We start from the raw sequence: 14,332 nt of genomic DNA, 5'->3' as shown, positions 1-14,332 counted from the left end.
AAACCGTATGAACTTTAACATTTCTTAGTTAGAATTTGTTCTTTGATGTATTTTTTGGTGAATTACCTGCAGTGTTTTGTAAACCTCTGTGGACATCAATATACACTGAGCGAAACTGTTCTTTCGTTCTTCTATTATTTCTTTTTTACAGTTGCTCATGCTGCTTTTTTTGTTTCCTTATCTCTGGCATGTACACATCAGTAAAGTTGTTCCTGTTTGCATTTCTTCCTGTATTTGAGAGTATTGTCAATAATTAAAATTATTATTAGAAATTGCATATATTCCAATGAATATTTGTGAGCTTATGTCATGCCCTGTAGATTATGTGCCCTTTGGGAGAGGATTTATCGGTACTTTGGTGTGAACATGAAAATCTCAGTTTCTTACAGTTACTATTACCACCATAGAATATAATAATAATAACAACAACAAAACCACTAATAATAATTTAATAGGAAATAAATAGAAAGGCGTAGGTTCAGATTCTGAATGGGTATCAATCAACTGATTTCCACCAGCTTAGACTCTGACTTGCAGCATTTTAATAGCTAAGGTTTGTCCACAGACATCAATTTGCTAGGGCTGTAGCACCTTACATGAGTCGATACTGATGGAGTGAACACATATTCAAAATACTTTCGATGCACTGTAATAATAATGCTATAAAGTTTATTTTAGAAAGATATTTTATATTGCATTTAACAAATAAACTTGTATTAAAGAGGTAAAGTGACTTTCGTCAGGGAAGGCATGCCAGATGGAACCCCCTTTCTCTCCTTCCTCAAGTCCATTCTCCTGTTTATGATGTGGCTTATTACATTATCTCTGTTGTGTACATTGCTTCAAGCTAAGAATTTGGGTTTGTGCTACTTAGAGCTCTTAGTACATAATTTGAGTGAAAAATAGCTGCATGAAAATAATGAACATAAGATCAATGTGTGTAAATATAAAATTTGTATTTCATTTGAAAATGAATTAATGCAAAAGTCTCTTGAGAAGACGTACAACACTGTATCTGCAAGTTCATCACATTTTGTGGTTTTAGATTGTGTTGATGTTGTACAGGCTGCAAACATTTTGTTGCATGAAGCATATTGTAAGAGCAGCTCACACATAGGCCTCCAAGCTCCAAGCATAAATCATAAAATCACAGGATGGTTTGTGTTGGAAGGAACCTTCAAAGGTCGTCTAGTTCCAACCCCCAGCCATGGGCAGGGACAACTTCCACTAGACCAGGCTGCTCAGAGCCCCATCCAGCCTGGCCTTGAACACTTCCAGGGATGGGGCATCCACAGCTTCTCTGGGCAGCCTGTTCCACTGTGTGTGTATGTGCTGGATTTATGAATTATCATTCTTTCACTTTCTACATAGTAGAAAATTCTTCCGAGTGCATAAAATCCAAAATGCTGCTAAGACTAAAAACATTTGGGCTTATCTGAATTTTTATGTGGTCAAAGCAAAGCTCAAAAAGGACTTTTATTTCTGAAGCTGTGTCATGGTTGAGTTCAATGTATCCCAAGACAATCTGGCAGACCTCTTAGCCTTTGAATTGAGCATATTAGAAGTCAGAAACAACAAGGCACAAGTTGGAGAGCCATATTGCAATGATAACCTGAGATTTTGAGCCCTCAAGTATCTTAGCATAACACCTCAGGTATGCGAGGATGGTATATCATACCTTTTCACTATGTCATTATTCCCCAATAAAATTAAAGTCAAGGATAACAAGCCTTGTCCTGAAAACCCTGCAGTTTTAAGGACAAGAAACCAGTGTTATTATCCTGCTTCAGCACCAAACTTTGCCCCACGTGTGCTAGGCCACCAGGTTAGGACCAGGGTGTTTCAAATGCCGGCTCCCAATTCCTGCTCTCTGACTTCCTGAATAGTTTAGCCCTGAGTCATAAACAAAGCTGTTCTTCAGCAGAGGAAAACAAATCCCTCTGAGAGCTTTTCAGTCACTGGGATACAGAGCATACCTCTCTTATCCTCCTCTCGTGTGTGAAATTACTTGCTCAAACAAGTAGTCCTACAGCATAACTAAATTTGGCAAATCAGGACCTACATAAATACTGATTATAACAAACTGTGGTTTAAATCAGGACATACAGGTACAAGACTTGGGAGTGAAGTTGAGCCAGAGATGGGGGGAATGCGTTTTGTTGGGTTTTTTTTCCTGCTATTATTTCTCATTATCATACTCTCTTTAATTGCCAAGAAATTAAATTAATTTCCCCAAGTGTAATCTGTTTTGTATATAGGGGTAATTGGCGAGTGATCACCCTGTCCTTATCTCGATCTATGAGCTTTATGTCATATTTTCTCCCTGTGTCCTGTTGAGGAGGGTGAGTGAGAGAGCGGCTGGGTAGGCAGCTGGTGGCCAGCCAAGCTTAACCCACCACACCTTAGTATGTAGCAACTTAATTCATTGAGGATTTTGGTTTTCTTTCTTCAGAACTGTCATATAGAATCTCTGCAGAAGGGATGAAAACCCCCATGTTTTTAGCATAACAAAACAACATAGGTATTTCTGTGCAATACAATGTAGACACAGCGGTCAAAACACCGGACGCAGCAAGAACAAGATTTTTTCTTCTTTGTGTTGAAATTGATTACCTTGATTACAAGCTATGGTCTCAAGTTAAAAATTAAAAGCCCGAGTAAAAAGTGCAGCTATAAAAGTCATTTTTTGAAGGGGCCTGCAATTTAATATGAAATAAATGGGTAAGTAGCAGAAGGCCTTGTCAGTGGCCCTTCTTTAATCTCTGTGGCTCTGTGGAGTGACCATGGGCCATACCACAGTGGTACCATCCAACCAGCTACATAAACATCCTTGTCCTCAGTGTGGATTAGTTCCTTACCCAGTCAGATAGACCAAGACAAGTACTAGGGAGTTAAACTAAAGTGCCTTAAGTACTTCTGCTCCTTTGTGTCTCATTATTTCCACAAAACTTAGTAGCTTTAACTCAATGACACCTCTTTTCTCCTACCCTCTAAATAGCAATACAATCAGAAAGTTGCACAGTGGCTGTGGGGAGTGCTATGTGTTACATCAGAGGTAGATGATTTAATGAATTAATTTTTTCACTTTGAAAAATTCCTACAGTCTTGTTTAAACTTATATGTGAATTTCCTGTGAGCAGAAGATGACCTTTAGTTTGATTAGATCTTTAGGTTAATGAAGACCTATGTTAGCAAAGACACGTGAAGTACATAATGACTTCCCTGATGTTTCCACTCGGATTTGGTGACAATTGTGCCAGTTCGTGTTCTGTAACAGAAGTTTCAGAGTCATTGATGAGAACTGCTACAAGGCTGTGATCAAGGCATGACATGGCAATGGACAGAACATACGAACTTAAAAAGAAGAAAACGAGAGTTTAAACCTAAGTATGAAAAAAACCCCAACTGCATTATCTTGTGATCAAATGTACACTATGTTGGAATATTTCTCTCACTGCTGAATTAGACTGAACTCAAACTGGTGATCAGCAGGTCAGGATAAGATGAAGGAGTCTGTAAAGCTCCTTAATGATGTCTTGAAACGTGTAGTCACATCCAGTTTCTCTGTGGTTTTAAGGTGCCTTAACTTAACCAGTTGGGAACTTAATTGGTATGTGAAGCAGTGCTACATCATTATATTAACTGCAAAACAGAAAATGTCAGACATGAGAGTTTCTGTAGCTGTCTGAGCAGCTGCCTGAGGCCTCCAGCCATCACTCTTACTCATTAGCTGTGTTAGCAGGCAACGCCACCAAAGCTGAAGTTATAGTACAGTAATGGCAGGAGAGAATCCACAGAAACCTGCAGGAGGGTGTAATATCTGTCTGTGTTCACAGCACGACAAATTTCATGCTGGTGTCTGAACTGATCCATGAATTAAATATATATATTTAAGACGTATTCTGAGGTGACCACCTGCTGGGAGAACCTCCCAGGCGGAAGATGGAGGACAGGAGCGTTCCCTGGGAGTAAACGTCACGGGAACAGGTTGATTCCATAGGCTGTGCTGCTGTATGATGGAAAACACACTTTCAGCCCAAAATGTGTTAGGCAAACACACCGATGAATGAGCAGAAGAACTAAAATATCGTACAAGGGACAGGTGAAAGATACCTGCCTTTCATATATGATTGCCCAGGTAAAGAAAGGGGTCGGGAGCAGCAGAAATCTTACTTCTGGATTATATGAAAGCCATCGAATCATAGAATCATTTTGTTTGGAAAAGACCCTCAAGATCATCAAGTCCAACCATTAACTTAACAATGTCAATAAATGGTATCCCTAAGAACCATATCTACGCATCTTTTGAACACCTCCAGAGATGGTGATTCCACCGCTTCCTTGGGCAGCCTGTTCCAGTGCTTCACAACCCTTTCCATGAAGAAATTTTTCCTAATATCCAATCTAGACCTCCCCTGGTGCAACTTGAGGCCATTTCCTCTCATCCTATCACTCATTACTTGGGAGAAGAGACAAACACCCTCCACGCTACACCCTCCTTTCAGGCAGTTGCAGACAGCGATCAGGTCTCCCCTCAGCCTCCTGTTCTCCAGGCTGAACAGCCCCAGCTCCCTCAGCCGCTCCTCATCTGACTTGTGCTCCAGGCTCTTCCCCAGCCTCGCTGCCCTGTTGTTTCAGAGCAGGCACACAAGCGCTGCCGGCTGCTCTGGCATAAGGACGAGCCGAAGCGGGTACGGAACGAGCACAAGAGCTGCCGGAACGCCGGGCCGTGCAGGCCCCGGGCGGGGGAACCGGCCCCGCCGCCTCCCTCCCGGCCCGTTGCCATGGCAGCGCGGCGGCGGCCGGGGCCGGCGGCTGCGGGGAGCTGAGGGCGCCATGGTGCGGAGTGAGTGTCGCCGAGAGCCGCTTTTCTGCCCTCCCCCGCACCCCTTCCCTCCCCTCCAGGACCTGCCCCACTCCCTGACCGACATGTTCCCTCTCCCCGCATTTGCCCCGCTTCCCCGCCATCCCCGCCCCGGCAGCCCCTCTCCTCTCCTGCCTCCCTTGCCCTCCTCACCTGCCTGGGTTGTCTGTTTTCCCTCCTCCCTGCTAATAACAAACCACTTCATTTCACCGAGCGCCGCACAGAGGTGTGCTTGCCTCCCAAAATAGCCCAGCTGGGGATCTCCCCCGTGTGCGGGCAACGCCATGGAGGGGGTTGGTCTCTTCTCCCGAGTAGCAAGTGATAGAACAAGAGGAAACGGCCTCAAGTTGCGCCAGGGGAGGTTCAGGTTGGATATCAGAAAAAATTTCCTCACGGGAAGGGTTGTCAGGCGTTGGAACAGGCTGCCCAGGGCAGTGGTGGAGTCACCACCCCTGGAGGTGTTTAAAAGACGTATAGATGAGGTTCTTATGGACATGGTTTAGTGCTAGAGTTAGGTTAGGTTACGGTTGGACTCGATGATCCCGAGGGTCTCTTCCAACTGAAATAATTTTATGATTCTATGATTCTATTCTATGATTCTAGATGCTTTCATGGGACGTCTTATGTCTGGGCCCAGAGCTGACAGCGCTGGCCTTTTCCTTCTATTATACATTTTCTACCTGATAATATGTATATATATATATATATTTGGGTAGAAGTAGCCAATGCAGATGCTTTGTCAGAACCCTGAACAAGGCTAAAATATCCCATACTATTATGAAGCCACAATCTTTTAGCGGTAAAGCAGTGTGATCTAAAAGACTGAGTGCTCGCACGTGTCACTCAGGAAAAAAAGCTACTGAGGAATTCCCTTCCTCTGTGGTTTTCTCTGCAATCTGTTGTGATTGTAGATCATCACTGGGCTGTCAGTCCCTTGCTGAGCTCAAATAGTGCTGTGGGAAGGGATTCCTTCGCTCTGCGTGGGGCTGGCAGGTGTCCTCTCCTGAAGGAGAACGGCTTCATCTCCTGAGCAGCGTGGTATGAATTTGAGTCTTAAAATGATGGTTGAATACTTCACTTTTCTGAAATGCAGGTTCCCTCGTCATTTCTTGATATACGTGCAGCTGGCCGCCTGCTTATTCTTTCCGTTTTGTTTAGTGCTGTCCTTCATATCTTCTCCGTTTTGAGTAAAACATGCCATTTTTGGAACAGATCTTCAAGATGTGTTGTTATCTCCAGCTGACTGATGCCACGCCGTGTTCCTGCTGTGTTCGTGGGCTCACAGGAGCAGCTGTGACCTCTCAGGTCACTGGTCCATTCTCCTGTTACTGCTCACAACATCAGATAATCTGATTAATGAGAAGTAATGTTACAATGTGTTCTGTCAATGTCCTGGAAAAGCCTTTATTTAAAATCTGTTTTTCTCTCTTGCATGTTTTTTCCCTCGTTTCTCTTAAATGAACTAGGTAGCAAACAAAATGTCAAATATTCACTCAGCTCCTTACAGCAGGTCCCCAAAATAGGTCTCTAAAGCTCCACTGTAACTTCTATTGGGAATGATTGTCTCTGCTTTGCAAGCATCTGTTAATGAGAGTGGACATTTTTGCATAATCACTGTAACAATCACTTCAATTTTCTTTTCGTTAGCAAAGGGAAATCTGCCTGTAATAAAACTCTGTCTGGAATAGTTTGTATGACTTCTTTTTGTACAAAGGGTATAGAGCATCATGTTGTCTCCAGTGTGTATGTATGCAGATTGTGGAATATTGTTGTTTTCTTGCTTAAAAATATCTCTTTGCACTGGAAATACTGTCACTGAAAGATCTGCCAAATTAGTAAGCAGGCCACTTCTTTTTAATTTCCAGCAGATTTGCCAAGTAACTTATTAGAAATGCCAACATGTTTCATATTGTCTGTGAAGACTAAAATGTTTAGTCACAATTATTGTGTTTTGTCTTTTTTTTCTGTTTTCTCTATTATTTTAATCAGGTTTCATCAATGGGCCATTGAAGGGAAGACGGCTGTTCAGATGCAGCAAACCAGCCCGACGTGGTTATAAAAGAAAGACACTTACCTTTCCTAATATGGTTTATGTGCAACCAGGATCATCTCTTAGATCAATATCAGCATTGCCATTATATAATTCTGTAAATCATGTTAGATGAAACTCTGTTGAACAGGAAGGAGATTTAACCCTGGTAATCTGTAAACAATATAACATATGCAAAATCAGTTTCACCTCTTTCCCAAAGGCTGTGAGTAGAGGAGCTGCACTGGCACATGTGGGTTTGGGTTTACTTGTTTTTCTTCAGAATCTTTTTGAAAGGCTTGCTAGTCTTTTTTTCTTTTTGGCTTTAACAATCATGAAAATACCTATGCTAATTAGATAAAACTCCAGGTTTTTAATCAATACTTCACTGCAGTTCACTGCTTGTCAAGGAGAGGAAAATGCTGGTGCTTTTTTGGTGCAGTGAGCTGGAAACAAGGTAATAACTTCCAGCTCAAGAGTGAGCACTGGGTCTCACAGAATTTCTGTACCTTTGTTATTTAGAGCCATTTCAGTGTTTGAAAGATTTCCTGGCATTAAATATTACTATGTAATAGAGAGACCTCTGGTGTCTTTGGGCCACTGAAACTCCTTTGCTGGGCTGCTAATGAGCTGGCAGCACCTAAGAAATACCCAGGATTAAATTTCATTCTAACGTAAACATTTATTGGCATCAATTAGTTATGGCTTTGCCTCAAGCACTGAAAAAGTAAAAAATATCTGCCCACTTTCAGCATCCATCCTGCTTATTCCTCTGCACATAGTGCTGGTGGAAGAATATGATGGCATACTGTAGTTAATTCACTTTTTGTGAACATCTGGCACCAGGAAATAAAAGCATAAAACACTCCGTTGCTTGTCTACATTAAATAATAGACAATGGATTAATTTCTGCAAAGGTTCTATCACACTTTTATGGAAGACTCAGCAGTTTTCACACATATTTTTCTAAATGTTACAGGTGACATGAGTGTGTTTCACAAATGATGTTTGCTGTGGCAGAATGGGCTGAAGTTACTTGGCACTTGGTGTCTTTTCTAACACATTTTATTTTTGTTGGTGTTCCTAGCGGATATGTATTTGGTATGGTGGAACAAAAGATTTTAATGATTTTGTAACTTGTTCATAAGTCAGATGGTGGAAAATGACTAAAGAGATATCTGACGTCTAATGTTTCTTTCAGTCACTGAAGACCTTGTTAGAAGACGTGCAGAACATAACGACTGTGAAATTTTTTCACTGGAAGAAATCTCTTTACATCAGCAGGAAATAGAAAAACTAGAGAATCTTGACAAATGGTGTCGAGATTTAAAAATCCTCTATCTTCAGAATAATCTAATTCCAAAAATTGGTAAGTGTTTTCTGGATATGTTTCTTTTAAATGGATTGACATGCATAATTTTGAAATAAGAAATAAAAAATTCTGTTAAACTTTAAGGGAATGTAGAGTGAGCAACTACAGAGAAGTTCTTTGTGGATCTGCTTCTACAAGGTTGCCTGTCCCTGTCTCTTTGGTACATTTCTAACCAGCTCAGAAATTTGCAAGAGAAATTTTAAATGAAAAAGATAGTACTGAGATACAAGTCATCACAATATGAGTGTGGAACACCCTTTATTGATTAAAATCTCATAAATCAAGATATAACCTAAATATCCTGTCTTTGTGGCAAACAGAGCCAAACAGTTTAGGATATACTGTGGACTGTGATATCATAGGAGTAGCTCTCTTCATGCTCATTTTAAAATTTGGTTTTTATACCGATGGTATTTTTTCTTAACAATGAAGTAATTTTCATTCAGATAAAATGCTTTTGTGCATAAAGTCTTAATGGTCTTCCAGGACCAAAAGAGAGGTATAATTTCATATGGTCTGTGTTTTGTGGTGTAGGTTCACGTGTTTGCTGCACTCTCTGCAGAGAGAGACACCAGACCTTGGGCCCTAGTTTGTAGATGGAGAATGGAAAGTCAGAAGTGCTGAGGAATTATATTATCCTGTTTCTTTTAAGTTCTTTAAGAGGGAAAAAAAACCCCTCTAAAATATTAGGGTGAAATTCTGTCCTCAGGACTTGTAGGCAAAGGCTTCGCTTTCTGTGGTGGGGCTCATCAGGGAACTCCTAGGGAATATCTGCACTGATAACATCTGCATTTCTTTGAGTGGAGGAATCTTCTCCCATAGAGAATAAGGCTTTTGAAACTGCTTTATGCTTTTTTGTCCCATCAAAAATGGGACAAAGTTGTTTTTCTCTCTTTTACTGTGTCCTGTAATGTACAAGACTTATCTAGTTGTTTTGTCAACACTCATACCTCGTCTAGGTTAGCACAATATATCATATTACCATTCACATTATTGCTTTTTGGACACAAGATCTTTTCAGCAATCTCTTTTCTAAGACTTTCAATTTTTATCTAACTGTAGGAGTTGGAAAAGTATGCAACTTTCTACTTTATATATTCTTGTGTAACCTAACAGCTTTCCAAGATAATGCCTTAGTAAATAATGATAATGATAACCATAATGATAATAATAGTAACAATAATAATCACTATGTAAGCAGTGACAAAAAGGGCTGCCAATAAGGGTTGTGTTACAAAGTACTGAATTTGAGAAGTAATTCTTCCCTGTGGATACCAACATGTCCATGCAGAGCACACAGCAGTTCCAGGCACACTTCAGAATATCCTAGCAGAATAGTTTGTATTGCCTCTATTGGGATGTGTCTTTTTTCCTCTTAAAAAAATCTTTATGCAGCCCTCAAGACCTGACTTGCCTCCTAATCAGACATTGAGTTGCAAGGCACCCACCGTGTGAATGAGACCTGGTTCTTTTATGTGCTATAAATGGAAAAAAACCCACAAGATGCCATTGGCTTCAACATTTGTTTTGCCAACATCTTCATGTGTACAGGCACTGCTGGTACAGTAACACCTTAAGTAAAACAAACAACCAGCCTAAGCTGCACAGATCTTCACTGAGAAATTAATTTCATTGTGTTTGTGAATTATGAAGAAAATATTTCTCCAAAGTCTTAGGAAACTAAGGTGGCAGGATTCATGTCACCAAACTTTTAGACACCTATGTCTTAGACAGCTACTGTAGCCTCCCTTTGTAACCAGTGTTGAAGAAAAGGCATATTTTTGAGCATGATTTGGTTCACTGGTTCTAGACAGTCAAATTGAGATATGACAAATTGCACCTTGAAGAACTTATTTACTGGTCATAGAGGAGCCTGGACGCCTAACTCGGGTGCAGACATCATCTGTGTTGGTTAGATGGAGATCCCTCTGCTTGAATTCCTTTGTTTGTCTCAGCAGGGACAGTTTGTACAGCAGATAATCAGTGTGAATTGTGAATTAGAGTTTGGGATAAACTTTATGACTTTGTTGGACAGGTTTTCCAGTAAGATCTTCAAAACTTCTGATGACTGGGGAGAAATCGGTGGACTGTAACATGAGTTATACCATGTATTTTGTCTCAGATTGATGTCTCTGACCTGTGCATCATGTATCTCAATGGTAGTTGCATTTTTCAGACATTTTTGGGACTGATGAAGAACATTGCTACCCTATTCCCTCTTTACTCCCTTTCTGTATTCAAGGGAGAAATTCTACCATTCTGACACACCCCTACACATTGTGAACCTGCTGATTTCAATAGTTGATGGTAAAAATAATACAGATTAGATTCCAGATTAGGAGGAGGGATATGTGTGTGTGTGTTTGTTTTGTTCACACTGAAGCCATATAAATTCTTATTTGCACAACTTTTAAAAAGGGAGGAGAGGAAGTTACTTGTATTAACCCTGGGGATAAAAGATCTTTAAAAATTAAATATATACTAAGGAAGCCAATCTTTTCTGTATAAGTGAGTGTAAAACTCTAATTTTATAAAGCTTGAATAAGTATAGCCTGATTGTCTCCGAGTTTCATGACAAATGGAATGCTTTTTAGCCCATCGTCATGCATTGTGTAAGTGCTTTGTGTTTTATGGATTTGTGATAAAAACATGTGTTTATAACCCTCCTTATTTCTTTCTACATTTTTAATTTTAATTCTTATTTTCAGATAACTTTTTGGGGATTGTCTTTTCATTAGTATTGAAATATTAATGCCCAGTAATTTGATACATGCTCTGATTTGTCCTTCCTGGTTTTCTGCTTTTTTTTTTTTTTTTTTAAATAAGCAAGTAAAATGGTAATGCCCTTTCCAGTGAAGAAAACTGAAATAACAGACCTGTGTTTCATTGCAGAAAATGTGGGGAAACTGAAGAAGCTGGAATATTTAAATGTAGCTTTGAACAACATCGAACGAATTGAAAATCTGGAAGGTCAGATTTTCAACAAAACATTTTGCCTTTTCATATTGAAACACCTATTGTGACTTAGTGTAAAAGAAGGTGGAAGCCAGTCCATATGTCCACTAGTAAAGGTGCTTTATTGAAACTCAGAAAGAGCCTTTTTATGTACAACATTCCAACAAATGCTTCTTTTTAGCAAATGCTTCCTACTGCTGCAATTTAGTCATTGAACTGTGTTTTATTAACATTAACTGTGTTTTATTAACATTAACTGTGTTTAAACTCCCTTTTTCCTTACTTTCTCACCAGTGTTGGCAGCTCTAGTCTTTAATACTTTACAAAGCGGGAATCCAAATTTTTCATTAAATTGGTATTTCCTCACTGTAAGGATAAGATAATTTGTTGTCCAGGTTAGCTGGAGCAATGTGATTTTTTTTTTTTTTTTTTAATGCTATGCAGGCTGCAAAGATTCTCTCTTGTGTAATGTTCAGCAGCCATCTTCAGCAACCAAGTGTCACAGACAAGAAGGTTCTTCTCTGCACAGGTTGCATTGGCAGACTGGGGGGTTTTTATAAAGTCTTTCAGATGCTTCTTTCCTTTGTCATCACCTGAACTCCTGTCTTCTATCTGTGTTTAATCCTTTATCCTATCACTCTAATTGCATGTGCAAAGATCTAGCATTTTCTAAGACCAAAATCTAAGACTTAGAGCCACCCATAAACACATTCCATATTACTTGAATAATTTCTATCTTGATTTCTTTCCGTTTCTAGATTCTGATTAGGCCAGTTCCTGTATCTTTAAAATGTCCACCTTCACAAGGGAACAATTAAAAAGAAAAGCCTTTTTGTTTGGTTCGGGTTGTTTTTTTTTTGTTAAAGTCTACAACCTGATTCAAGAAGATGACTTCAATCAAATAATATAAATAAGCAATTAGGCTAAACAGAAATTTGTAGAAGTTGAAGAAATAGGTAGCACATTACATGTTTTGCAATTTGTTGAGAAACTTGCATCTGTTTTCATGCCAGTAAATTTTAAGTTCTTCTGTCAGACTGCATTATTTATTACTGTGATTTGTCATTTGCTAGGGAGCCAGAACCTCTGCGGATGAGCCTGGCAAAAATTGGGATTATTTAAATCCCCTAATAAATCATTTTGAGTTGTTTATTTTCTTTCAGCCCCATTATGCATAAAATACTTGCCAACTAGACCTGCGAAGGACAAGAAGTGTTTACAGTGATGAGCACCAAAGTTGAGCTTGCTCTTAGCTAAACTTTTTTAATCTTACAGTCAAGATTATGATTCATAGTCAGATTATGATAAAAGGAGAGGCTGATAAATTTGGTATCCAGATTTCCCAGGGCATTTTGTTGGCTAAATTAGAGTGTCTGTTTATAATGAATTGTTTTGTTTAACAAACAATGTTTTTTCACTCGTATGTGCAATTTAACCACTAATAAAGTATTTGCAACGACAGCTGAGTCCATAGAGTGGAAAACCTCATTTTGACTTGCAGTATATTTTTAGAAAACCTTGTCTCTACACTTGAATAATATTAGCTAAGGTTAACAGTACACAGAAATGAAACCCTTAATTGATCCTGCTCTCCTGGAGAATTACACACTCTTTTAGCCATATGGTGAAGATTCAGTTAAGGAGGGGTAACATTTAATAGCTCATCTAGTATAGAAGCACTCACCACAAAGTTTTGATAGTGATAAAACCAATAATAACTTTTTCATATTTTGTATTTTATCGATGTTTGTTTGTTTGTTTGTTTGTTTTTCTATAAATATTGTGACCTCATAAACTTAAGTTGTGAGTCACTCTCTCACTTGTGGCTTGGAAAAGATGTATTCTGATAGGATGAAATTAGTATTTGTACAGACAACAAATGCAGACAGTTTTATATCCAAGTGTGTGCACACGTGTGTGCGTGTTTGTGTGCACATTTATGTTATGGACAAACTGAATTACATTTCTTTCAAACAGGCTGTGAAGAACTGAAGAAACTTGACTTGACAGCGAATTTCATTGGTGAACTCTCCAGTATTGAGGCGCTAAAATGTAATATACACTTGAAGGAGCTGTTTCTAGTGGGTAACCCATGTACTGAATTTGAAGGTTATAGACAATTTGTGGTGGCAACTCTTCATCAATTAAAAGTAAGATTTTTAAAATTAAATTTATATCCAAAACAATAACCAGCATTGTTGACTGAACGTACTAACCCCAAATGAAATAAATGCCTGTGGTAGGAAAACTAGGAGCATTTTTCTTATTGTCCACAGGAAATTCAATTCTATTCTGAAGAATAAGTGGCAACAGTAAATAGTGTGATAATAAATTAGTTCATTTTTGATTAAACCACATGTATTTGTCAACTTTTCTGTCATTTTCTTTGGAAATCCTTAAACAAAGTACAGAAAAAATAAACACACTTTACAGTTCTGGCTTTTTTGTTATTTGATTCTATATACACAATGTATTTTAAAATTATTTTCATGATTGCACAAAGTTACCTGGTTGTTGGTACCATACCAACAGTATGTACCAAACCAACAGCGTAAGGCAGTAGAAAGACAGAAAATGATATAGAAATGTACTATATTGCATTGACTGTAAATAGATACTTTGAGGTTTCGTGTAATGATGTACTGAGGTAATTATTTCCTGCCATCGACATAGACAATCCCAGTCCTGAAATATACTCCAACAATTTCCCTTGGAGAAGCACAGGCTCTTACTTATTAAGAGTCGATTCAACTCGCTTAGTTGGCAATAAACTAACACATCAAAACAAATAATTTTTTAATATTCTTGTGAGCTGAATCAAGGTCAGACAAGTATCAGAAATGGTTGAAGGGACTCTCTCTGCTATATACTCTAATAAGACCAACGGCAATTTCTGGAAAATATAAAAAGCAGCTCCCAGGCACATGAAACCACTTTCAGATCTGAATATAAACTTACTGTTAATTCTTCTTAATATAGTATAACTTACATAGTGCCATGGAGTATGGAAAGGTGTATTTTTAGTTTTATAAAAAAAGTAATTTATCACAATTAACCTACAGTCTAATGGTTTTATTGATTTGAATCTGTTTAAAATTTCTCACATATCTTT

General features: G+C 38.8%; 1 protein-coding gene across 1 annotated transcript in view; it reads left to right on the top strand.

The window, feature by feature from the left end:
- Nucleotides 1–7,826: 7,826 nt before the first annotated feature.
- DNAAF11 (dynein axonemal assembly factor 11) overlaps nucleotides 7,827–14,332 on the top strand; it is a 34,393-nt gene continuing 27,887 nt past the window's right edge. The window contains exons 1-4 of the mRNA XM_065629742.1: nucleotides 7,827–7,872; nucleotides 8,095–8,262; nucleotides 11,158–11,235; nucleotides 13,198–13,370. Of these exons, the coding sequence (XP_065485814.1) occupies nucleotides 7,827–7,872; nucleotides 8,095–8,262; nucleotides 11,158–11,235; nucleotides 13,198–13,370 (465 nt within the window). The remainder of the gene's footprint in view (nucleotides 7,873–8,094; nucleotides 8,263–11,157; nucleotides 11,236–13,197; nucleotides 13,371–14,332) is intronic.

The sequence above is a fragment of the Caloenas nicobarica genome, chromosome 2 (assembly GCF_036013445.1).
Source record: "Caloenas nicobarica isolate bCalNic1 chromosome 2, bCalNic1.hap1, whole genome shotgun sequence".
In the NCBI taxonomy this organism is placed as follows: domain Eukaryota; kingdom Metazoa; phylum Chordata; class Aves; order Columbiformes; family Columbidae; genus Caloenas; species Caloenas nicobarica.
This window is presented reverse-complemented; position numbering and strand designations above follow the sequence as displayed.